General features: G+C 35.0%; 1 protein-coding gene across 2 annotated transcripts in view; it reads right to left on the bottom strand.

The window, feature by feature from the left end:
• The window catches only part of LOC150104812 (uncharacterized), a 449,875-nt gene extending 426,593 nt beyond the window's left edge, over positions 1–23,282 (bottom strand). For both annotated transcript variants that reach the window (XM_090395370.1, XM_090395369.1), the window contains exon 1: positions 22,927–23,282. In XM_090395370.1, coding sequence (XP_090251496.1) covers positions 22,927–22,949 — 23 coding nt within the window. In that variant the 5' untranslated portion in view covers positions 22,950–23,282. The remainder of the gene's footprint in view (positions 1–22,926) is intronic.
• Between the last annotated feature and the right edge of the window lie 4,294 nt (positions 23,283–27,576).

The following is a 27,576-nucleotide window of genomic DNA, read 5'->3' on the forward strand; positions in this document are numbered from 1 at the left end:
AAGAATAATGTGAGCAGAGATAATCTAAAGTGGTATGGTCACTTAAACAGAACATGAAAAGCAAGGCTAGCAAAAAGTGTTTGATGAGAGGACAGCAGGAAAACGATCCAGGCAAACTGATGCAATTTGAAGTACCTTTAGAAGACCAAAACATCTGACAATACTGGAATTCTGAAACTAATTGGGAAGAAAAAATTATCCATTGGAAATTAGTAATGTAAACACATCATGCATCCCTTGTAAGTACTTTGCATGGTATGCAATACATTTGGCCTTATTTACTATGCCATAGATGCTTAACAAAGAGTTCTATGGAATCTTAGGAAGTGCAATTAACTGCTTATAATTTTAGACAAAAAAAAAAAAAATATATATATATGTGTGTGTTATTATTATTATTATGTGACACCTCCAGGGAGTCCAAAGACTCATCCAGGGAGAGTGTGCCAACAGCATCGAACGATTTACCCCTTCCAACTACTAATTATGCTCAAACTTGCTTAACTTTTTGTGATCCGTTAGTAGCAGAGGCTCCACCAATCAACCAACCTTTGCTGGCTATATATATATACACACTCTCGATATATAAAAAGATAAGCCGAAATTTCAAATGTATTTATATCACGCTTATTGTCTTACCACCTTACCAGCCCAAAACTCGGGGGAGGGCTAGTGTACACACACACACACAGATATATATGTATATAAAATCTTGTACATGAATTAAAAAAGCTAAACTAACCACCCTCATATGAGAGAAAGGTCTGAAAAGTTCTCGGCCTAACAATGAAAAAACGAATTAATAATTTCAAAATCATTTGTATTTTTCAACATAATCTCCCTTAAGACTAATACATTTATTCATACATATACATTAATTGCCATTATACCATCTCTGTAGTGGTTCTCAGTAAGATCTGAAAAATATCCCTCTACAGCTGCAATCACCTCTTGATTTGAAAAAAAAAAAAAAAAAAAAAAAAAAAAAAAAAAAAAAAAACTGACCAGTGAGGAAGAATTTTATTTTGGGAAGAGATAGAAATCAGAGAGAGCCAAATCTGGGGAATAGGGTGGATGTTCCAACAATTCATAGTGCAGATCCTATAATTTTTCCATTGCCAAAACACCTTTGTGAGCAGGTGCATTGTCCTGATGAAAGATGATTTTTTTCTTCTGCAAACTGGGTGTTTTCTCACGAATTTTTTCATCTAGTCTGGTTAAAAGATCGGAATAATATTCCCTGGTTATTGTTTTACCCTTTTCAAGATAATTAATAAACAAAATGCCTTTAGATCCCAAAACACCAATGCCATGACTTTTCCTGCTGATGGAACCAACTTTGTCTTCTTTGGCGCTGAATGTTCCAAGCACTGGTCAGAGATTTTCATGAGAGTGTATTTTCGATCTGCTGTGAGCAAGCGCGGCACCCATCTTGCACAAAGTCTTTTCATATGCAATTCTTGATGCAAAATATATCCTACACATTCTTTTGAAATGCCTATAGTCTCAGCGATTTCATGCACTTTGACTCGCCAGTCATCCAATACTATATCGTGCACTTGACCAATGATTTCTGGTGTTGTTACACTTTTTGGACGTCCTTCACATGGATCATCTTCAAGGCTGGTACAGCCATGTTTAAACTCAGCAGCCCATTTCTTAATTGTTGAAAATGAAGGAGAAGAGTGCCCATAAACTTTTATGAACTTGGAATGAATTTCTTTTGACGTTAAAGAATTTTATGATTGCACGATACTCAATTTTATCCATTTCAAAAGATACAGACAACCCTTTTGCTTCAGACAGCTGTATAAAACAAAGTACTTGATAGAATGACTTGCAATTTCACATGGATGCTTATCACATATGTACTAACTTAGGAAAAAAAAGATCTTGCCGACAGTGTTGCCATCTAAGGTCGAGGCCGAGAACTTTTCAGACCATCCTCATAACTCTGTGCTTTTCCTGTTAACTCAGCTGTCGCTCTGTCAAAAGCAAGTGCATGCTACATGACTCATGTCTTGTAATTCATGTTTTAAACATTGTTAACTAATCTTCTGTTCTCTTCCCAATGATGCCCTTGTAACATAGTATGAAATATATTGAAATTAAACAAATTTTTAATTGAACTTGTGCCATTAGAACATTTATTAGACATATTCAGAGCCGAGCCACGTTCCAGATGTCACCTGGATGGTTACAACAAGATTACGCTTAAAGTGCATCACCTGGATGGTTACAACAAGATTACGCTTAAGGTGCAAATTTAAAATAAAGTGGTTTAAGTAAAATAAAATTTAATTACATAATGAAATGACACAGCATTATATTAAATTAAAAAATAATTTTATTTAAAATAAAGAGCCAGTAGGCTTCATTTCGGTGATGTAAACATTATTTAAATTAAGGGGATATTAAATCCCATGTTGTTTTAAAACCGAATAAGAAACTCAAAGATCGGAATCAAAGAGTTTCATGCAGAATATACTAACTATAAAAGTATCGGCGACTACTACCATAAGCTAAAGCACGTAGTTCAAGTACGTAGTACAAACTAGGGCAACTCGTAGCAAAGCTGGGAAAAGTTCTGATCGCTATTCTTAGTATTTCTCATAATGTAAAACCCATCTTCTAGGAGATGTATGATGTTATACATTATGGTGGGAGGTCACTACCCAGACAGGTAGTGACCTCCCATTAAATAATTTATGGGTGCACCTTTTTGACAACTCCTATAGCAGAGTATATAAATTCTTTTCGCTATACCCTTAGTATTATACTTGGTCTAGCTACTCACTGATGAGATCTCAATAAAAATCTAAACCGATCTGGGTAGCGACCTCCCACCATAATGTATAACATCGTACATCTCCTAGGAGATGGGTTTTACATCATGAGAAATACTAAGAATAGCGATCAGAACTTTCCACACCTTTGCTACGAGTTGCCCTAGTTTGTACTATGTACTTTAGCTTACACTAGTAGTCGCTGATACTTTTATAGTTACTATATTCGGCATGAAACTCTTTGATTTTCTTATTCGGTTTTAAAACAATGTGGGATTTAATATCCCCTTAATTTAAATAAATTTAAAAAAAATAATAATAATTAATATGGAGGCGGGACATTATTGCTTGCCATTTATGAGAATGAGACTCCCAAATCTTGGCAATAGAGACACACAGTCACCACAATTTTGGAGAGGTTTAGAAGTGCTTCAGCACTCTCTTTAAATAAATGCTCAAACCTAAACCTGGACTGATGTAAAAGGCAGGTACTAGACCATAGGATATCGTGTTCAGCGTCCATTCCATGTTGAGCAAGGTCCAGATTTATTGTTGTTAATATAAGCTTGGTGTTCTTGTAGTCGTTTTTCAACAGAATGGCCTGTTTGTCCAAAATGCGAGTGAAGGCATTCACACTAGGTAAACATGGGGGGGGGGACTGTTTATCTTCCATGGATGGTAACCAAGATAGTAACATGATAGTAATAAATTAGATTAACATTCTTTGTTGTAATTTCATCTTGCGATTATGCTGATGCACTAAGGATGATTAGTTAGTTTCTGGGCGAAATATTTGCAGTAATAAAATTACTGTATTCTTATGAATATATGTCTAATAAATGATCAAAATACTGGAATTAAATAAATTCTATTTTTCTGTACATGTGTCAGTCATGATTATTATTAGAGACATCCAGGAATTCAAGTACTCATCGAGGGATGTCATACTGTAAACTCATTTGCACTTGCCACTATCAAGAACAACTATTCCACATACTCATTTGCTCTGTGAGAGAAAAATCTCACTCTCATCCCTTCATATACACAATTTCCACATATATCCCTTATCCTCTCCACACCTTCCACATACCAAAAAATTTCATCAGCTGATATCCCATAACACACTTTCAGTCTGTTAGGCCTCTGTTTTATCACTGCTTTTTTTCCTGTTCATCAGTGACTGTAGTCCACATACTCTCAATCTGTCCTCATAACAGAGAAGAAAGAAGGGTAACTCTTCTTTTCACTCTTTCCACAGCTACTTTATCCCCTTGGAAAAAGGAGACCAAATCTTTTTTTTTGTGCATAGTAATCCAGATGTAGATGTGGTCATATCAAGGCCTTGTAAAGAGGCAAAATTACTTCCTCCTCCTCGCATATCTATGTTAGTTTCAACATCACAATTATCCTCTACTATCAGCTTCAACTTCCTTATCAGTTTTTTTCCAAGCATGATTCCAACAATATAATATGCTGCTGAAAATCTCACCATGCCAAATCATATTTCATTTACTTAACAGTGAACTGATATCCATTAACACTTGCCCATAGTTTCAGCCTATTCAAATCATTCTGTAGGTGCTGCATATCAGTAGCATCCCTAATTGTCTTATCTGTCTTTGCATGTTGGCAAAGAATTGGACAATCAATGCTTCAATGGCTGATCCTAACAGTACCTCACTGGTCACTTTAAATCTGGCAGATCTGCATCTCCATATACCACTTTCAGATACCTATCCTTCACCCACCCACTTATCCAAGTCAACAGTTTATATTCCAATCTCATATCCTCCAATTTATTCAACAGTCTTTCGTGTGGTATCCTATTAAATGCCTTGGCATAGTCTAACAGTATTATAATGTATCCATTCCCTTCATCTAACTCAGCTGTAACATTATTATAAAGCATATGAGCAAATTGGTCAGATATGACCTCCTTTTAGTAGACCCATGTTGTTCCTAGCAAAGTATAACTTGTCAATCTATTTCTGTATATGAGTTCATACCTACTTTTCTAAAACTAACACCACCACTCCAATAGTGCTGACAGGTTTGTAGTTCGAGACACCAGCTGTTGCACCACCTTTGTACAAGGATAATGAAAAAACTTATGTATGATAGTCCTGTACAAGAATTATCGGACATTCCATTCTTTGCATTCGTGTGGAATCTTTCCTGAGCTTAGACCCAAATTATACAATCAGGTCAAGGGCTTAACCAGTTCAGCTGAACATTCCCTTAGCATACATGCTAATATCCCATCTGTCCCTGTTACTCAATTCTTATCCAAATTATACATCTAATGAACCTACTTCTCATGCACCTCTATCTCATTCAATGTAGTGGTACTGTGCCTTGCTACATATACTAGGCTGACAGATCTTAAAGTGAGCACATATTATCATGTGGTCTTGACCTGGGAGGTAGCAAAATGTGTAAATTCCAATTAACAAAGGGTATATGTGGACCTATAAGGCAGGTGATTATGATACTTAGGAGGTAGCTTGAAGCTGTGTGAGATGGCATAAGGTTCTACAAGGAAAGGATGTTCACAGTGCATGAGTGATAGTCAAAGGATATCTGGAGGAAGCAATATCACACTATACCTAAGATCAGGAGGGTAAATCAGTGAGACATTACATGGATGAGCAGTATCATTAAGCATGAGCAAGAAAAAAAACAAAACAAATGTTGTGGAGAGTATATAAGGAGAAAGGGACCAGCTAATTCATGAACAGTACAAGGATCAGGCAAAAAAGGTGACCAAAATGGTGAGAAAGACAAAATCAGATCATAAGAAGAAATTAGCGAAACAGGTAAAAGGAAATCCTTTTTTTTTTTTTTTGTTATGTGGTAAGTAAGAGGAAGATTGATTATGGAAAGATAACTTTAATGTGTGCAGATGGTAGAGAGGTAACACACACAAATGAAATTGTTGAGCTACTGAGTGATCATTTTGCAAAGGTATATCATCCAAGTAAAGATGTTATGACAGAGGCAACAGGAACTGATGTGAGAACAGAGGTCGATGAACTGGAGATACTTAGGATATTGCGGAATCTGAATGCAAATACAGCTATAGGATAGGATGGGATATTGGCTCATTTTAAGAGAATGTGCTGGGTAACTAGCGATGCCTTTGACTGAGCTGTTTAAGTCTCAGCTCTGGCAATGTCCCAAGAGAGTGGAAGGGCAAAATAATTCCTTTGCATAAAGGAGGATCTAAGTCTGTGGTAGCAAATTAAGACCAATCAGTCTCAGGAATGGTGATAAAAGTTGGTCAAAAAAAAAAAAAAGAATTCAAGAATGGGTGGATAAGAATATGATACTCTATGAGGGGTGGCGAGCTTTGTGAAGGGTAGGTCATGCATTAGTAATCTAACTTGAGCTATCATTGTTGTAGCTACTCCCTTTATCCAACTCAGCTGTCATCCTATTATCCTGTCAAATGCCTTTGCAAAATCCAGCAGTCCACATGGAACTCTATTATACAGGCTGCAATATGCAGAAAAGTGTAAAGTCATGCGTTTTGGAATACAAAGATTACAAGCTGTGTATCACATTGAGGGAACTATGCTCCAGGAAAATAAAGCTAGAGATTTGGGGGTAGTAGTAGTAGATAGAGAGTTGAAGTTCAGAAGGCATATTGCTAAAGTAGCTCACAGGATTACTTGGTTATTGAAGAGCACACCAACAAGCAGAGATAAGGGGGTTATCATTCCTTTGTATAAAGTCTTAATACACCCACATCTGAATTACTGTGCTCAGGTCTGGCCACCTGGGTTTCTTGAGAATGAGGAAGTGGTGGAGAAGATCCAGAGGCAAGTAAAAAATATGGTGAGTGGCCTATGGAATGCTCCCTATGAGAACAGATTGAGGGGTTGTGGATTGCAAAATTTGGTTGATAGGCAAAAATAAAAGGGAGGGTTGGGGGAGTATGATAAAAACACTCAAGTTATTTAAAGGATTTTATAGGATCGATACAAGGGATATGTTACAGCACTTTTGCTAGAGAGAGAGAGAGCAGAACATCATCCCTGGAAATAGGATAAGAGTATGGTTAGCAAGGACGTGAGGACTAGATTTTTCATTTATAGTAGTAAATGAATGGAATGGGTTCCCAGGTTTTACTCAGTTGTAAGTGCTTTGTCTGTTAATGGTGTCAAGGAAAGGCATGATAGATATTGTGTTGATAGTTTGGGTCTACATGTAGATACCTGTGCAATAATAATAATATCTAAACAATCACATAGGTTTATGATACAAAAGTATTATCAGAAGCCTGATTGATGCAGAACCTCCATAGCTCAGTTAGTATAGACAAAGCACTTTGGTCGGAAAGACCTGGGTTCGATTCCCGTCCATGACGTGAGGATCCATTATCTGGTCTCTTTCGATTAAAGGTGAGTTAGCCAGTCTCGTATGAAGGAAAGGGTTTTTTTCTCCCGGATACTCGGGTTTTTTGTCCCTCAGAACAGGTAAACCAGCGTGAACACACGCTGCTACAATCAAAAATAACATAAGGGGCAGTCGAGGAATGGGGGAATCCCACACAAATAAAATAAATAAAAAAAAAGCCTGATCACCATTGCAGCTTAATGATAAAATTCTTTTGGGTAGCCTGCAGAGCCAATTTCTTTTCATACTCTATTAATACTTGTAACACTTCTGACCTGCATCTTACAATTTTTAACTGCTGTTATCCTTACACACACGGTATTCCTTCCATATCTTTTTCTGAAGAACCTCTTCAGAAAAAGATTGAAGCCTTATCAAGCAAGAAATGTCTTCTTGCCTAATAAGGATGAACTGAACATCCATTTCACTCCTACTCTATTTATTCTTCAAACTCTAGGGATATATTTAGATACTGCATCACTTAAGCATTTTTTCAGTGCTTTCCCCATGCAATGCTGATATTCTTCTCATTCAGTAACTGATACCATGAGATTGAATACAGCATTTTCCTGAGTTTGTCATAATTTCCATTCTGGTAGTTCAATTTTGATATCATCAAAACTGAACTACCTTTCCCAATTGGAACATAAACATACTCTGCTACTTCCCAGGTCAGCAAGACATAATCACTGTCACCAACTGGTGACAAAACAGCACATCCTTAGCAGCAGAAGAGGGTCTCAGTTATGATCAAATCTAACACTCTTTCACTTTTTTAACATGTTGCTTGAGCAAGTTGTCTTGCAACAGTCCAATAACTTCTCCTTTATTCTTATATGAGTTTCTCTGCTACCCAATCAATGTTCATATAATTTAAATCACTCATAATGATTACTTGTTTAGTACCAGTTTAGCAATGGATTTCATCATCCCCAGTAACTGAACCACCAAGCCTGTAGCAGCACATATATTTCAACTATTAGTATCTGCACCAGACAGCCTCAAACTTGCTTCTACATGGAACATTATTACTATTATTGCTTACATAAATTTCTGCCTAACCAGACTATTATACCCTTCACACTCGATTCCAGAGTGAGATGCAGAAACAAGTTTCAATTTTCAATGATGCCAACAAAATCTTAGCGCAGCATATTCACCAAGCAACCCAATCCCTTTTGTTCTGGATACTCTTGGCATTATTGTAAAGATGTAACAAGTTACCTCCTGTCTTTTTTTGTATACTTACATCTGCAGTGTGTTTGGCTCAGATGGGCACTTTTTTCTTTCCCATCTACACACTTACAAAGTCCAAACACAAAGCATATAGCCATCCCCCCTCAGATTTTATAACTGTGCTGCCATATCTATATTATAAAAATATAATACAAAAAAGTTTGGGATGGAGGAGACCCAGGGTTTGAGAATACTGGATCTGATAAATAGCATCAGAAGATATATCCATAACCAAGGTTGCTAAATATGTGGAATTCTCACTTAAGTGTGAATACATTGGAACTACAAAGCTGGTGATATGACAAACTTAGGAGTTAGCTTGGAGCTGTGCCATGCCATAAGAAGCTACAAGGGAGGAATGTCAATAAAACATGGGAAATGGTCAGGGATTGTTTGAGGGAAGCAGTATCAGACTGCATACCTGGAGTCAGGAGAATTAACCAAGTTAAAGTTAAATGGATACATAGCATCATAAGCAAGAATTGCAACAAAAGAAAACACTAAAGGGAAAAAGTGATTGGCATATCTCATGAGCAATATAAAATGTAGGCATGAAGTGTGACTAGTAGGGTAAGGAGGGCTAAATAAGATTATGAAAGGCATTAGAAGAAAAATAAACCCAACATCAGAAGAAATGAAAATAGGAGCCATCCCTAAAGTTTTTTTTTCTGTAGCAAACAAGAGGAAGAATAAAGAGCTAATAAGCTTCATTTCGGCAATGAAAACATTACTTAAATTAAGGGGATATTAAATCCCACATAATTTTAAAACCGAATAAGAAACTCAAAGATTAGAATCAGAGGGTTTCTTGCCGAATATAGTAAACTATAAAGTATCGGCGACACTAGCGTTAGCCAATGCAAGTGATCCTAGTACGTAGTACAATATCGGACGACTCGTTGCAAAGGTGGGAAAGTTCAGATCGCTATTCTTAGGTTTTTTCCATAATGTAAAAACACATTTCCTAGGAAATGTATGCTGTTATTACATTATGGAAGGGAGGTCACTACCCAGACCGGTTTCAGCCTTTTTTGAGGCTTCATCAGTGAGTAGCTAGACCTAATACCAAAGTGTATAGCAAAAAGAACTTATATACTTTGTACTCTGCGAACAAGTTTTCCAAACAGGTGCAACCATTAAGTTACTTAAGTATAAAGAGCTAATAAGCTTCATTTCGGCAATGAAAACATTACTTAAATTAAGGGGATATTAAATCCCACATAGTTTTAAAACTGAATAAGAAACTCAAAGATTAGAATCAGAGAGTTTCTTGCCGAATATAGTAAACTATAAAGTATCGGCGACACTAGCGTTAGCCAATGCAAGTGATCCTAGTACGTAGTACAATATCGGACGACTCGTTGCAAAGGTGGGGGAAGTTCAGATCGCTATTCTTAGGTATTTTCCATACTGTAAAAACACATTTCCTAGGAAATGTATGCTGTTATTACATTATGGAGGGAGGTCACTACCCAGAACGGTTTCAGCCTTTTTTAAGGTGTCGCCGATACTATATAGATTACTATATTCGGTAAGAAACTCTGATTCTAATCTTTGAGTTTCTTATTCGGTTTTAAAACTATGTGGGATTTAATATCCCCTTAATTTAAGTAATGTTTTCATTGCCGAAATGAAGCTTATTAGCTCTTTATACTTAAGTAACTTAATGGTTGCACCTGTTTGGAAAACTCGTTCGCAGAGTACATAAGTTCTTTTCGCTATACACTTTGGTATTAGGTCTAGCTACTCACACTGATGAAGCCTCAAAAAAGGCTGAAACCGGTCTGGGTAGTGACCTCCCTCCATAATGTAATAACAGCATACATTTCCTAGGAAATGTGTTTTTACATTATGGAAAATACCTAAGAATAGCGATCTGAACTTCCCCCACCTTTGCAACGAGTACATTTCCTAGGAAAATGTATTTCCTAGGAAATGTGTTTTTACATTATGGAAAATACCTAAGAATAGCGATCTGAACTTCCCCCACCTTTGCAACGAGTCGTCCGATATTGTACTACGTACTAGGATCACTTGCATTGGCTAACGCTAGTGTCGCCGATACTTTATAGTTTACTATATTCGGCAAGAAACTCTCTGATTCTAATCTTTGAGTTTCTTATTCGGTTTTAAAACTATGTGGGATTTAATATCCCCTTAATTTAAGTAAGAGGAAGAATGATTATGGAAGGATAACTTTAATAAGCACTGATGGTAAAAAAGTGACAGAAAAACATATAGCTGAAATATTAGCCAATCGTTTTGTAAATGTTTATTATGCAAGGATAGTGCAGTTTCTAATGTGAGAATTGAGATAGACAAACTGAAGGTGCTCAGTATATTGAGAAATATCAATGTGAATATAACAGTTGGAATGGACAGCATGTTGGCCCATGCATAGCAAGAATGTGCAACAGAACTAGCAGTTGCCTCTGACTAAGCTATTTAAGTCTCAGCTATTGCAATTTCTGAAAAAGTGGAAAGGAGATAAACAGTTCCATTACATAAAGAAGTTTCCAAGGCAAAAGTAGCAAATTACAGACCAAGTAATTTGTTTAAGGTATTGGAATAGTTGGTTAAAGGTAAAATTCAGGAAAGGGTGAACAGGAATATGATAGTGAACAGCTTAAGGGTCAAAGCCAAATAACTGGGAGGAGACCTTCACATCACCTTTCAAGAATGCAGAGAATTGACTGGAGTTCTGACCTAATGTCCAATCCTCACCTTCACATGGTGCATCCTGTTAGTAGGTATCTGCTGGGATGGGCTGGCAATTTGGGACTTAGCCGACCAAATTGTACTCTCTATTTGCTTAAACCACAAATGCATATGATGGTACAACATGATGAGATTTCATGCCTGCTAGAACGTCGCATGGTTAAACAAGGTCCCCGCTGTTTTCGTCAAGGAACCAGGGTGAACAGTGAAAAGTCAGCTACTGGAGCAAGCTCCAATTCAATATCTAGAAGAAAAATAAACTCAACGTCAGAAGAACTGAAATTAGAAACCATCGATATAAGGAGTATTAATGGAAAGGAAATCTAACTTGCAGAAGAATTGGAAAAGGACCACGTGGACATAATTGGCATTACTATATGCCATAAGAAGCTACAAGGGAGGAATGTTAATAAAACATGGGAAATGGTCAGGGACTGTGAAAAAAACAGGTGGGATCTTACTAAATAATAAGCACAGCATGTTATTTTCAAGCAATAATGATCAAGGAAAGGAAGGAGTAGCGATAGTATTCAATACCAACCATGAAGATAAATATTGATGGGAAGGCAGTTTCAAGTAGATTATCTGGGCAAACATATAAGGCTATGATATGGTAGCATCTTGACTACTGTACATAGATTTGGTCACCTGGCTTTCTTAAGGATGAGGAGGCGGTGTAGAGAGAGAAAACCCAGAGATGAATGACCAAGATGGCGACAAGTGTGTGAAATGCTTCCCATAAGGATAGATTTAATGTGTGTGGGGGAGGGGGGGTTGCAAAGTTTTAACTGACAGACAAAAAAGAGGAAACGTGATCGAAATTTATAAGTTACTAAAGAGGTTCTACAAAATTGATATAAAAGAAATTTTCAATACATGATAAGTAGGGAAGGAATCGGGGTCATTCTCTGGAAGTTGTGTAAAAGTATTTAATAAGGGTGTGAGGACTAGAATTTTTGCTTGGAGAGTGGTGAATGACTGGAATGGATCGCCAAAGGCAGTTGTGAGTGGTCTGACAGTGAATGAGTTTGTTCACAGAGAGGTATAATATGTATTGTGTGAATATAGTGTGGATCTCTCACACCAAGTCTTCTGACTTCATGGAGGTGCCATGATAATAATAATAATAGACTCGTTCTGGAAAGTTCACCTAAGACAACAAAAGCCTGTCGCACCATTCCTTAAACTCATTCACTGTTTGCACTATTACCACCATCTCTGGGAATGCTTTCTCAGAAAGGGTGGTAATTGCCCATAAAAGCTATTTCTCAACTTCTTGCTAACCAATTCCTTCCAAATCTTCTAAGGAAGCCTTCCCCTGAAAAATCTGCCCCAGAGTCAATCCAAGTAAATACCTCTCATCAGCTTAAATCTCTGTCATATCATCCCTTCATCTTTTATCCACTAAACTCTATAAATTACATGCTATCAGTCTGTACTCATTATCAACATTCTGAAATCTTGATATCATTTGTTATCTGCCTTTGTATCCTCTTCACACTGCATCCATCTCAAATTCTGAATACAGTAATTCAGATGTAACCTGATCGGGAGTTTAAATACAATAGACCCACCATCCTCTTTACTCTATTAGTTACATCTCAGTAATCTATCACTCCTCTGGGTTGTCTTCATTTAATATGTCTCCTGAACTTCAAATTTTGATCAACCATCATCCCTTGGTTCCTCCTCCTTCTCCAGTAAAGTGCGTAGCCTGCTGCGTGGAATCAAAATTTTAAAACCTTACATTTTGTTGCATTAAACTGATATATCTCCCAACCCTTCAGGCTTATTCAAATCCTCATTAAGAGTTACATTGTTGGTACTATTACTAATAATCCTCCCTAGCTTCACATCATCTGCAAACAATATCTCTCTGTAATCCAATACAATATCACTGATATAAAGGTTGAACGGCGCTGAGCCCTGCTATGCCAAAACCTTCCTTTATTTTATTTTTTTTTCTTTCCAAATAAAACTATTCTTTATGGTATTATCTATTTAAAAGTATGTTGAAATACAAACAATGTAGTTGATTCATATAATTTAAATGACACTTGCACAAAATATTGAAAGTAACCTATTTTCTATCTGAGGATTTCTAATCAATATCATGTTAAGAAACAAAGCTGTTGTGTGTGTGTGTGTGTGTGTGTATACACACACACACACCACAGTAGATGCCACTTATTGTGATCACTTTGGTGCATTCGCTTTTTGATAACAATAACCAGCTGATTAAGCAAAGGATATAAAAAATTACATCATTTATTTCAATTTATTGTTATGAACATTATTTAATTTAATTTACTGTTATAAAAACAACTTTTTAACAAGCAAAAACAAAATTAATTTTAAAAACTCATCTAGTGTTGTCTGTCATGTCTTTGAATATAGTAGTTCATGAATAAACTGCTCATACTCATAATGCCTTTCAAAGTTTATCGCTCTATGTTGCACACCACGACAAAGTATTTGTAGAGCTTCTTGCATCTGGGCATTGGTTGGAGGAGCTTCTAAAATTTGTTCTTCTATGCTTAGGTTCACTTTCTTCTATTAGTTTAAAGTTCTCATCGGAAGCAGCTTGACATATTTCCAACACGACCATTGTAGCCACCACTTCAACGTTATCAATATCCAACCAATTGTCAAATTCTTCTTTTGACATACCATCTGGAGTTTTATCAAAAATTTCATTTGTAAGAATTCAAATTCTTTAGGAGCTGCAGAGTTTGTCTTAAAAAGTCCACCTTTTTGGAAGCAGTTTTTAATAGTCTTCTCTGAGACTTGCTTCCATGGTATTGCTACCAAATGCATCAAGAAGGGAAATCTTTGCAATTGCACTTGCATCAGATTGGTCTTTTATATAATCAAGTTCAGCTACAATTCTTGCACAAACTTCCCCGCAATAATAAGCTTTAAAAGCTCATATGATACCTTGGTCACATGGTTTGAATTAACAATGTAGTGTTCAAAGGAAAGAAGATTACTTTGATGTTCTTTAACGATAAATTGTTTGTGTGTGTGCAGTGCAGTTGTCTACTAACAAGACAATTTTTTGCTTTAATTTAAGATCCCACTTAACTAACCAATTGTTGAAAATGTCATTAGTCATCCAAGCATTTGGATTAGAACAGTAGTCAACAGGCAAACATTTGACACCTTTAAAACAGCGAGGATTTTTACTTTTCCAATCACTAGGAGCTCTCGTTTCTCACCTTTCATATTAGCACAACAAAGAACTGTCACTCGCTCTTTGAAGATTTAAATCCTTTAATAATTTCATTTTTAAACAAGTATGCTCATACATTGCACAAAAATAGAATCCTGTTTCGTCTGCATTGTAAATATCCTCGGGGGAATATTCAGCAATAATTTTTGGCTGCTTGGTCATAATCCACACATCAGCTGATAAAAAAGCACCACTTTTTTCTTCACTATGAATACGCATGTACACAATATTCTCTTGCTTTTTCCACCTGTTTAACCATCCATCAGTTGCAGTGAAATTTTTTTTGCTCATTGTTCTTGCAATTCTGCTTTTTGATGTGTCAAAGACCCATTCTTTTCACGAACATTACTAAACCAAATTTTTAATGCTGATTCAACTTTAGTATCCTTACCAGATTGGGCTCTCTTCCAATCCATGTTCTCATTAGTAAGAGCTGAAGTTTCAATGTTCAATCTGTTTTTTAAGATCTTACACAAGAGTGGTCGTGAAATTTTTAAATGTACAGCTGCACTATGCCGACTCATTTTGGACAACTTATCAAAGCATTCCAAAATTCTTTGCTTATCTTGAAAAGATAAATCTTTAGGTTTTTTCTTCCTTCTGTCATAATGCTAAGGGCTGTTTTAACGAGCACTTAAAGTCAAATTTACTTTTAAAGAGAGCACAAAAATAAACTCGAAAAATCACGATTAGACTATTTATACCCTGGAAGATTTTAAGATTACATACCTGCATTTGCCTGGAAGATTTAAGATTTACGGAAGATTAACAAAAAAAAATCAGATTTTGACATATGTTCTTTGTCAAATTGTCTCCTAATTAATCCTTATTTCTTAGAATTCTGAAATGCAAAAGGCTAAACATTCGAGAATTTTGATAACAATAACCAGAACTTAGATTATTTTTAATTAATTTTAAATGGTGTGTTTTGGAACCAACTGATTTTGATAACAATAGCCAATTGATAATATTATCTGCAATCACAATAAACAGATTCTACTGTGTATATCAGAGGCAAATTCTCCATGCTTGCTGTGCAAGCTCATTACTTGAGAAAGAAGTAATATTTATTTGTTAATAAATGCATGCATTTATAAGCATTCCATTTAGGCTTTTATTTTTAGGCAGAAGATGTCTTAAGCTTGCGCGGCAATAATTGAGGTTTGCATTGTGTATCGAAGGCCGATGCTTGCTCGTCTAGTCAAAGCTACCTTGGCTTGCTCGGTTGCGGGAGCTTACAGGTCCTCACTGCAGCACTGTGATTTCATGCACACGCATAACCATTTCCGCTCCCTTCACGTCATCTTAAACATAGGCCATACGCAGTCAAAGTAGCTCTAGCCAGTGAGCTTCAGCCAGCCTTTACAAGTGTGAGTGCTGCTTGGGAAATTTAAGTCACACAAACTTTTTATGACGATATTATTGACCAGTTCATAAAGAAAAACAGTACGGTAGAATTTGTATTCAAGTAGCTAAATTGAAAAAGATAGAATATCATTTGTAAAATAAATGTTGTATTTGTATGATTAAATGTACACAAATTTCTAAATCTATAGTTTTAAATGGTCAGTAATTCATTATTTCGCTAATCAGACTTCAATCACACCTCTCACTCCCTGAATGATAATAAGAGCAAGCGTGAATTTCAAGACCAACATTTGTCCCTGGTGTGTATGTATGTATGTGTATGTATATATATATATATATATATAGAGAGAGAGAGAGAGAGAGAGAGATGCACAAAAGAAATGCCAGAGTTATTTGAAAAATTGAATTTTAAAATGATTGATTATTAAGTTAAACAAATCATCATCAACTTCCCTATATGTATCCTCGAGGGGATTATTCAGTAGCCTGAATACCCCTACTCCTTGAGGGGATAGGGTTATTCAGGCTACTATGACAGCACTATATGATTAAGTTTACATTATTAATAATCTCCTATCTACAATTTTCCTCCAAATCAGTCTATTACTTGTCAGCACTGCAATATTGTCATATCTAACATTTTGTGCTTCTAAGGCACTTCTGACTGAATCAAAACCTAGACCTTGGTCTTCCTCTAGTTCTTTTTCCTGCCATCAAACACCTATTTTGGCAATTTTCTTCTCCCACTTTGTTTAACTGACCATACCAGCTAGGATTAGCCCTGCTTACACATTCTTGAATGCTAACAACGTAAAGTTCTCTTCTGATATCTTCATTTTTAATATAATTTTGATTCTGACTGAATCAAAACCTAACAAAACTGAATCAAAAATGCTAACAATGTAAAGTTCTCTTCTGATATCTTCATTTTTAATGTGATCCTGCAATTGATGACATCTGTTCACTTCCCTAATTTTTCTCAAAAACTCTCATATCTATGATCTTTAGTCTTTGATCGAGTACTTTATTTCTAATCCACCTTTCAGATCCATAACTTAAAACTGGTTTGAACACCGTCTTCTGTGTGTGTACACACACACACACACACAGCTAGTTTAGTCTTTTGGCTAATTTCTCTCTTATTCCATATTTATTCCACTGGCTCCCTTACTATACCATCTTCACTAAAAACTGGGCCTAAATAGCTGAAATATTTTACTTCTTTTACAGGTTCTCCATTTAGAATGCAGCTGAAGTTTTTTATGTTTCTGCCTATTTTTATAGTTTTGGTCTTTTTATTGCTGAATTTGATGCCAAATTTGTTACAGTTGTTATTCAGTTTAATTAGAGAATTCTGGAGATTTGCACTAGTTATTTAGAAGTACAACATCATCTGCATAAAGCAAAGACCTAAGCTTGACATCTCCAATTCTAAGATCAAGTCTAATGCCACTTTCTTTAATAATGTGGCATTAGACTTGATATTTTAATGTGCATTATTGTCTTACAAGTGAATTTACATCAAACCGTTTTTGCTATAAACTTACAACTTAAATATAGCCTATGTATTGTTCTGCTTAATATTCATTTATCCCATATAATTGTAATGTTTTGAAAAGCTTTTCCCTGGACACCATGTTATATGTCTTTTCCAGATCTACAAAACTTAAATACAGATCCTTGTCACATTCCCGTTCTTTCTTAATTATTTGTTGTAATGTGAAAATCATTATACATATCTGCAAGGAGATGTGTTTTGCATTATGGGAGATACTGAGATAGGAGTGATGTTAGGTTGCTCCACCTTTGCAACAAGTTGCCTGGTGTTGTACCACCTTACCCCAGTCCTGAAGATACTTTCAGGCACAAACTTTGTTTGCTCACACTTGGATAAAAGATTAAACTAAATTTATTATACTCTAACCAAGTGAAAAATAAACTTTCAACATCTCTTCACTACATGCCACTTAATTAGTGATAGCCCTGGGCCAGTTATCTCTGATTGGGTACCAGTGGAGATTGAACTGCCCACTCATTCTCCAAAAGTTACATGGGGCTAAAACAGCCTCGCCTACTCCCTATACGGGAATAAAAAGGCGTTAGCTGATTCTTTTTTGCTGTCCATTCACATTAACTCCTCTGTTTTGTTGTGTGTCTAAACAAAGCCACACAGCATATATATCATGCTTTGCTGATAAAATTTTTCTGCTTAAATGTGGATTCTCTGAATGAACTATTACTTCTGGTAACCCTGAAAATGTACTACTTAACAGAAAGGTTGATGAATCATTCTTTACTACTGGCCATATTTTTGATTTACATCAATAGCTACAGCTGTCATTCGTTAATGGAAATTACTACTATAAAAATTAGTATTTAATTAACTCGACTGGAACATACCTTCTATGCCAACCTGGCCAGCCAAGTGCCTAACGTATCTGCTCTCCAAAAACTGCAGGCTCAAATCCCACATGGATATGAATGCTTTGTGAATAAATATCTTTAGGTGGTAGTGAATATCATTGGTCAATGTGAGACCACCCATGTCCTTTAGTGGTCTCATCCACCAGAATAGGGAACTGGACAATGAGACTTATTTGTGCCTATAGTCCCACAGAAGGTTCTACTTAAGAAAGAAATAGCTCAGGAATTTTTCAAGGCATTACAGAAACCAAATGACACAATGAAAAAGAAAAGGTAGCCATTGGAAATCTGAACAGCAGAGTAGGAAAATTATGATGTAGAAATATTTTAGGAAAATTGGAGAAAAAGACAAAACTAATAACAATGGTAAGTGCCTCATTTCCCAGATTTCTGTTCAGGGCATAGACTAGTTACTACTAACACCATGTTCCAACATAATAATGTGCAAAAATTCACATTGAGAGAAAATATAAGAAAAGTCTCACTGAATATGTTATTGTTGATAGCAATGTTTCCCTACTGGTTCAATAAACAAGAATATATACAGGATTTAAAATTGGAAGTGATCAACAATTACTTTTGAGCAGGATAAAAATGAATATCATATAGAAAAGAAGAGGGTGTAAGAAAGTTTTAAAATGAATCAAAGTTTTACAGCTTTCAGAGATGAACTGTAGACTCAAGTACACAAACATTATTCAAGAAAAAATGACAGCATTTGAAAACAATAACCAAACTTTGGAGTGGCAAACCTTGAAGAAAACATTAAATGATTCAGATGAAAGTATGTGGTGAGGTTGTCTGCAAGGACAGAAAACTCATAACTCCATGATAGACTCAGAAAGTTAAAGGGGCAGTGAAGAAAAAGAAGAAAGTGTATTGCAAGTTCTGGCAAGTCATCTTGAGCTCTGAGAGAATACAGAGAAAAATGTAAGAAAGTGAGACATTGTGTAAAACTTGCTTAACAGAAGTCATGGGAAGACACCCATGAACACACAGAAAATAAATCAGGAAGGTGGTAAAATGTTCTGGTAGCTACTGAAAAAGCTAAGAAATGAAGAAAAATACTATAAAAGAAATCAAAGATACTAAATGTGACATGAAAATTAAAGATAAAGATGTTATAGATGTCTGAAAGGATTAATTTGAAAGAGTGCTAAATGAAACATGCTGTGATGACAACAGTGATAGAAAACACTCAACAGGAATAGGTATAAATACTTGAAGAAGAAAAAACTATTAAAAGCCTGAAATGTGGAAAGGCAGCTGAGGTAGATGATATTTGACCAAAAAAAAAAAAAATTAAAAATGCTCAAATATGGAGGTATAAAAGTCTTACAGTGGCTACACTATATAATTTAGAAGGCTTGGGTCATAGGACTAGAGTAGATTTCTCATATATTTTAGAAGGCTTGTGTCATACGACTAGAGTAGATTTCTCATACTATCCATGCAAAAAAAAAAAAAAAGGAAATAAAACTAAATATGAGAATTACAGAAGAATTTCTCTACTGAATGTTCCTGGTAAGATGTATGCAAGTATACTTGAGAAGAGGTTAAGAAAAATTGCAGAAGGAAAATCAGAAGAACAACAAGCTGGGTGCAGGCCAAACAGGGGTTGTCAGGATTCATATCTTCACTTTAAGACAAAACAGTTGAAAAATCATGGGAATATAAAAAGGATCTCCATTCAAGTTTTTTGGAATGAGATCTATATAAACAAATAAATAAAATAACAGTTACTGTTAAGATTGCTATTCTAAATAAAATCTTCCTCATGTCATGTAAATCATGCCAAAATCTTAATTCTATCATTCTAAATATATTTGGTCTACAGTTTAAGGGGGATGAAAGAACAGTGGAATGGATTCCAAGATAAGCAGCTAAGAAGTCAAGACTAAAATGTCAACTATGAATAGAAATTAAGGGAGTATAAGTTGCAGAATGTGCAGACAGGCAGATGTTTGGAATTAACAGCCAAACCAAAAAGATACTAGTACATCTGTAAATTGTGAATGTTCATCTAGCCCGTTTGCCTATTTTATGGAATGACACACACTTAAGTTTCTGGAAAGGAAAACTCTACCACCTCCATATGAAACCAGCTAAAAGATAAGCATAGGGATATAACAGAGATGAATAAGTTGGTGAGCAGGTTTTATATGGCAGATTTTTCAATACAAAGTGAGAAAGGGGAATTAAAGATCATGGAACATGAATAAAAGTTTGGTCAATATCAGAGTGAGAAGGAGAATATTTTGTTAATGGAGGGTGGTCAGCAAATGGAATACGTTAGTGGGAAGAGCAGCAAATGCAACATCAGTGAATGAGTAATGAAAGGGATTGTATGGATTAGGCATATATCCTCCTGGAAAGTTGTTACTGTTATTTTAGATATTATGCATACATGTAAAATGCTGATGTGTGTAAACCGGACTTCCCATGTTCTGTGGAGTCATGAACTCCACAGAAGTGTCAGTGTAATAATAATGCTGAATAATGGAATTAAATTCTTCCCAATTACTGACTGCAACTGATCATCCAAAAATACTGAAAATTACTTAAATTTCAGAATTGTAGGTACTTGATTGCTCTCAACGTATACCATAATACCTTAATTATCTAAATAAAGCAGGAAATCAATTTGCTGTCAGAAAATTGAAGGGTCAGCTAACTGAATGTACATGAATGGTGCTATATCATATCAGAAATCAGGTGACACACTCATCCATGCAGGAGGGGTTGGTTCAGTGAAGGTCAAATAATTGAGAAATTACTGTATTTATTTAACAAAAATGGATGTTAAATGTCTATGGCAAGAGCAAGGGCTCACAGGTTTAGAAGCAGTGGATCTGCCATCTAATCCTGGGTATTCAATGTACCGTATCTCCAATTCGATAGAAGTTGGAGACAAAAGAGCCAAAATGAATACAAATTAATAATGAAAAGATTACAGTTTTTTTTGTATAAATTATATGTTAATTTACCATATTTTGAACTAAACTGAGTATGTTTGAGTAATGTGTTACAGGATGCATTTCAGACCCTACCTCTGCTCTCCCAACACCACTTCCTTCAATATTTTCAGCTCAATGACATTGCTTTTAGATTTCTACAAGAAATGACCTATTAGGAGCTATAAATAATAAAAAATAAAATAAAATATTAAATAATGTCGACATCATGTTGTGCAGGTTCAGATATAACATTACAGTATGAAAAATTTACCCATAGATGATGCAGTTTGCTGTAATTAGTGGATTTGAGTGGTGGAGACAAAGAGCTGTAGAGTAGGTACCCTCCCTGGATGAATCTTTGGACTTCTTGGAGGTGTCACATAATAATAATAAAAATATCTTCTTTTAAAGATTTGGCCTGTTTTCTATTAATTTATTTAGCTATTTAAAGAAACAAACAACAACAAAAAAAATCCTAAACACTATTTTATCTCCACAGGATTGATTTTTAAGTAACTATGATTATAAGCAATTAAGGAAGAAATCTAATTACCTATATTCAAGTTTATAAATAATTACAATGTTGGTGTTTAAACTGATTTGCCATACAGATTGAAAGGGTGTGCTTTATTAAACATGAAGGATTAGCTTACTGGAGATATATATATATATATATACACACATATATATATATAGAAAGTATTTTACCTTGGGTATAATAAATGTTAAAAATACTTGACTTGTTTGTCTGTTTGCTTACTTGAGAAATGGAGTAAAACCAGGTGTAAAATTGCTTGGTATTTTTAACATATATATATATATATATATATATATATATATATATACATATATATATATATATACAGCAATTAAAGCATTAAGAATTAATTTCTACTTTCTCTACATACTATGACAGCAATAAGTATACATGATGATGCAAGATAATAATTTTTAATTTCTACAGAAGTTAAAAGACAATGGAAAAATCACACAGGGTAAGTTGTAAAAATTCCATAACAAGCAGTCTGAATATATTTATGAAGTATGTTTTTTTGTTCTTGTTTTGTTTTGATGAACTTATTATGGTACCTAAAATTCAGGCAGAATGGAGTGGATGATTGACATAAGAGAAGTGATATGTTGAAACTTCAGACACATTTATAAAATCATCATAACTGATGATTTTCATGTGAACTGTATACTTAACTTCATGAAAACTGCAGTGGTATACTACGAAGGCTTCGTTTTTACTTATTTATCAAGAATGAAGTTTTCAGTATTTCCACAATAAATAGCAGCCATGAGTGTGTATCAACCAGATTGGAGATTTCTATACAACAATTAGCTACAGTAATGAAGATCAGTATTTTAATTATGTGTTATGTAAATCAGTAGGTCAATAAAATTACACATAGCATTTTTAGTTATCCATATGCTTTCGAAGTTTTGTTGGATTAAAAAAATTACTTAAACACACATATTCACTAAGTTGCTCAGACTTAACTATCATCGAAGAAAAGTGAAAAAACTTGACATAAACTTCGGTATTCGTATGCAAATCAGTGTTTATAGCTTTCTCATTTTCCAATTAATATAGCAATTTTCTGATGATTAAGTAAATTCAGTGAAATATGAAATAAAATTAGTTTTTATGTGGTGTGTTCAATTAGTATAGTTATATCAGCATATTAAATGGCTCGGTATTCAGGTGAAGGCTATATGAAACTGAAGTCGAAAGCAATTCTGATATACCAAAGAACAGCTCTCATTCAAGCTTTCTGAATCTCATAGTTATAATTTTACTCACCTGCCCGTAGTGTAAGAAGACATATTGCCACACTCATCTAGTGGCCATCAAGCCATCTGCCAATTTAAAATCTCTCCTATAAGCAGCATTACCATAACTAAACCCCTGTTTCACAGCGCAGTTAAGCCTAAAATCCACAGCAGTACAAACTAGAAAAGACGATGTTATGGCTATCGAGGGTATCAGCTTGTTGGTGTTAAATCAACGCTACTTTTCTTGCGTTAACAAACACATTTCACATAATTTCACATCGTGATCATAAACACTAAAACACAATAAATTCTTTAGTAACACACACACAGAACTTGGAAGAAATTTGGGTAATCCAGTCAAAATTCCTCAGAAACTTTTTTTTTCCAAAATACACGGTTCTTCAAGAGCAAGATATGGAACTGCTTTTCATTGGATACGAAACTTCTGTTTACAATTACGTAGCCTCGAAGCCGTTGTATCAATCCGCAATGATATGCCACCTGAGTGCAGGTCAAAGTGTGCAGAGACGAAGCTGAAACAGTAGGTACAACTCTAAAACTTTTTCTTCGCAAATTTGGGCGAAGTTATCAACTATTCATATTTGGCAAACTGGGGAAAAGAATATGTTTCCCACGCGAGCGGTATAACATAACATAACGTTATAGGATTATTACTGGCACTTTTCGTTCTGCTGCAGAAACAATCAGTTCTGGAACAAGCGCGATTAAAGTGAAATGAGTACATCGTATCATTTTTCTGCTTTTTATGTAATAAGGCAAAACAGAAGGAAAATTCAAACGATGTTTCAACTGCTTAATTTATTATTCATGCGGATTTAGAACTTGTTTTTTTAAATTAAATGCGAGAAAAAAAGGATCCGAATACTTTTTTTTTTATTGCACAAGTAATCTGTCTTCCTTTATCAAAAGTAAGAATCCTGCAGTTATTCATGAACTTTTTTTTGAGAAACTTAAAAGTTGGTAATGGGAATGACTGTTAAAATCAAAAAGTTCAATTTGAAGTTTGGTTTTTTTTTTCATGTACAAATAAAGAATTATACATTATTTACACAATATTAAATAAAATATATTAATTAATTTCATTATACATCTATAATAATTCAGAATTATTATATTAGATTAAACTATTTAAAAATATACGCTTTTTCATAGAAAACAGGTTACATGCCCCAGTTTTTCATAAGAAACGAGATTTGGCGCTGTAAACAACTGCCTATTTCGCTTATGCAGTATGGAATTACATATGATAACAGTAGTGACTAGTTTAGCTCTAGCAACGTGAAGAATGATTTGAGAGGAAATTCTTTTCCCTCGAAAATTCTGTAAAAAACATTTATGAAATCATTTCTGAAGACAAGGTTTTTGCACATTATAAAATAAGCGTAACAATAAAATATGACGTTTGCATTACGTTATGTTCTAATTTAGAACACAGCATATAATAATTGGTTTCTGTAACTTCATTTTTATTCATAACAGAACTTTAAACCAGGACTTTGGCATACCAAATTTTGTTCTATGAAAGGGAACTCGCAACAAAACTAGAAAAATCCCAAAAATACCATTTTATAGCTTATGTTACGCTATCTAAATATCACGTCATTGATGGAAAGATCATTAATCATGCATTTTCAAAATCAAACATCCAGCACACAATGTCTACTTATATACTAATTAAACTGTCCTATAAGAAGCCTGATAACTTTTAACAGAATAGTTATTAATTTCTATCAGTGAGATAGGAATTGATAACATTTTCTCCTCTGGCGTTATAGCGTTATATAACGACACCAAAAAAGGTGTCGTTGAAAACTTCTAAGTTCTAATAGAAGGTTGTCAACATTGTGATTAGTAAGTTCCACTAATGAAGAGAGCTATCTTGATCGTGCTGTAAATTAACATTTCAGAGTTTATTCCGCAAATGTTTTGTTGAATTCTGGTGTAGGCTTTGTGCTAGCTACTGCAATACTTTATTATTCTCCACGTCACATTTTTGCAATCATTGTTTTGCAACATGAATGGCCATCGTACGGAAAGAGTAATAGTTTAAAAAAAAAGTAGAAAATTATAAAATGTATCATAAAATTGCCACACTGTAAGATACATATGACTGTCAAAAATTTGCAATCATGACTAGAAGTACTATACAATCAGTAGACCTAATCTCTTCTACATTCTTATACCTCAGACTTCACCTTTGGGACAATATATCCAGCTAAAAAAAAAAAAATGCTACAGGCATCCATCATATCCAATCACGTCCATTAGAATGGAAGAGCGCATAACTTGACTTGTTGCGCCTAGACATTACTCACGTTCCGTACATCTTGGTCCATAATCAGCAATGTGCATTCATTAATGTAACAAAAGCTTGTAACCTTACTACGTGTCAGGGAAACACTTATGAGACTGCTAGTGAGTACTCGCAAATCCAAGGACGAAATTTTTCAGAGTATGACAGCGAATGATTATCCTTAAGAAGAATAATCATTCTTCTTAAGGAATCTCGGCTTTTGATTGATGTATATGGAGCTCAGTTCACCTGTGAATTTTCTCCTCCATTTTTTTAACATCTCATTAGCTGTAGACCAGAGATTGCTCATTAGCTGAGCAGGAGAACATACAGATATTTTCCTCAGATGACATCCAATTAAATTTCCTCCCCTCCCCCACAAAATGCTGTTAAGTATTTCCACGTACTCATTTGAAATACAAGATCAAAAGTATTTTACAGTGAATTACTGAATCCTCTGTAGGCTACAAAATTTGCATGTGCACAGCCTTCCTATGACTTCTTTTAAACATCAGTTGGATGTTCAAAAGAGAGCTACAATCGCGATCAACTAAAATAATTAGCTGCACTACAAGAGAGGATCCTGGTTGGTATATAGGATTGAGTCTATCACCACCAATCATTAGCGATAATTTAAACAGACTAACAAGACGACTCTGAATACTTGTAGCAGTCACTGAATTGGATAAACAGCAGTCCTTGAATTCAAACAATATAATAAATTAATAGACGGATTAGGTTTACCAGCTCCTTCCAGTCAGTAGTTTTAAATTTAGAACTAAAACAAAACCTGTACTGTGGAAATCTTATTACCTTTGAACAGCATCCCTAAACTGATATTCAGATATAAATAACTAGCACATGAAGAAAACTATACATAAAAATAATTCAAATTATATTGCCAGACATCACAAATGACACGAGAAGCAAATTGCTGAGAAGCTTATTTATGCTTATTTATTTCGAATTAAATAATTATTCACCGAAGTCAAACTAAATTCAAAATGATGAAATTATATATCATTGAGAGTTCATACTTTTTTCGTCGGTTTGGTTGTTTGGAATTACCTCCGAAGCAAGCTAAATATTAGGGCTTGTGCGGAATGAAACACCTAAAAAACTTTGCCTCCTTGTATAGAGTATTAGACTGACAAAATTTGTGTGTGTGTGTGTGTGTGTGTGTGTGTGTGTGTGTGTGTGTGTGTGTGTGTGTGTGTGTGTGTGTGTGTGTGTGTGTGTGTGTGTGTGTGTGTGTGTGTGTGTGTGTGTGTGTGTGTGTGTGTGTGTGTGTGTGTGTGTGTGTGTGTGTGTGTGTGTGTGCACATCCAGTTCTTCAGATGAAGAGACAGTGATAGTTTTTTTTTTCTTTTTTTTCTTTCAGAGAAGCTGAAATAGCGAATTTCTTCATTGGTTTTAGTGGTAATGAAGTAAGAAAAATAGATAGATAATGAATGGTATTGATTTGTTTCAAGTTGCCTTTGGCAATGCTTCTATAACATTAGACCTCTAGAAGAAAGTAACATAGGGTCCAATTCATAGCAGAGAGAAACTTCTTATTTTCGCATTAAGTCAATCTTTAGGGCAGATAAATAGTAATATTTCTCTTCCTCCAGGGTATCGAGTTTTGATTCAGCAACCCAGGAAAATCGACCACAGAACTCACGCTATTTCAAACAATAATATCGTAATTAGGCTTAGTATCACGAGATACCAGCAGTATGCTATATACTCTCTTCGGCTGTAAGTCTATAAATCATTGGTAGGTATGAAACTTTTTCCTTTATCTTCATTTTTTCTAGGAGATCTGCATGCTGAAATCGATATAAATAGCTCAATTAGTAAATTCGAAACGCAGCAGCCTAATTAATATATCGGGTTTGTAGTTCTTTTCTCGTTCATTATAGACATATTTCTTATGGTAGCCATAATTGAGTTTATTTTTTACTTCAAGGTACATAAAAATCTCAATCCTCCCTCAATTGCATATTTCTGTATGTGTCGCTTGCTTCACTAAAGAAGTTTTACAAGACTTTTAAATCATGCTGTAAAATAATTATTAAAATATGCGTTTTAAATATGAGCCTAGCCAGTTAAAAAGCATCTCTGGCCCTAAATTCTATGATCCCTACAAAGTTAATACGCTGTTTATGCCAGTACGTTTTTAGGCCCGTTGAAAATCAGTAGGTAGTGGGTGCCACCCTTCGTTTTCACTGATAGTTGATTTCATAGCTGTCGACGATTTGTGTGTACGATTTGAGTACGCACAAATGTACTCAAATCTAGTGTTCCTAACCTTAAATAGTATAACTGTCTGTAAATGCATGAGTCCTATGGTCAAACTTTCTGATTTACCAGCCTGAAAAC

Source organism: Typopeltis vanoorti, chromosome 7 (assembly GCF_054136105.1).
Source record: "Typopeltis vanoorti isolate ZY-2024b chromosome 7, IOZ_Tvanoo_1.0, whole genome shotgun sequence".
NCBI classification, from domain to species: Eukaryota; Metazoa; Arthropoda; class Arachnida; order Uropygi; family Thelyphonidae; genus Typopeltis; species Typopeltis vanoorti.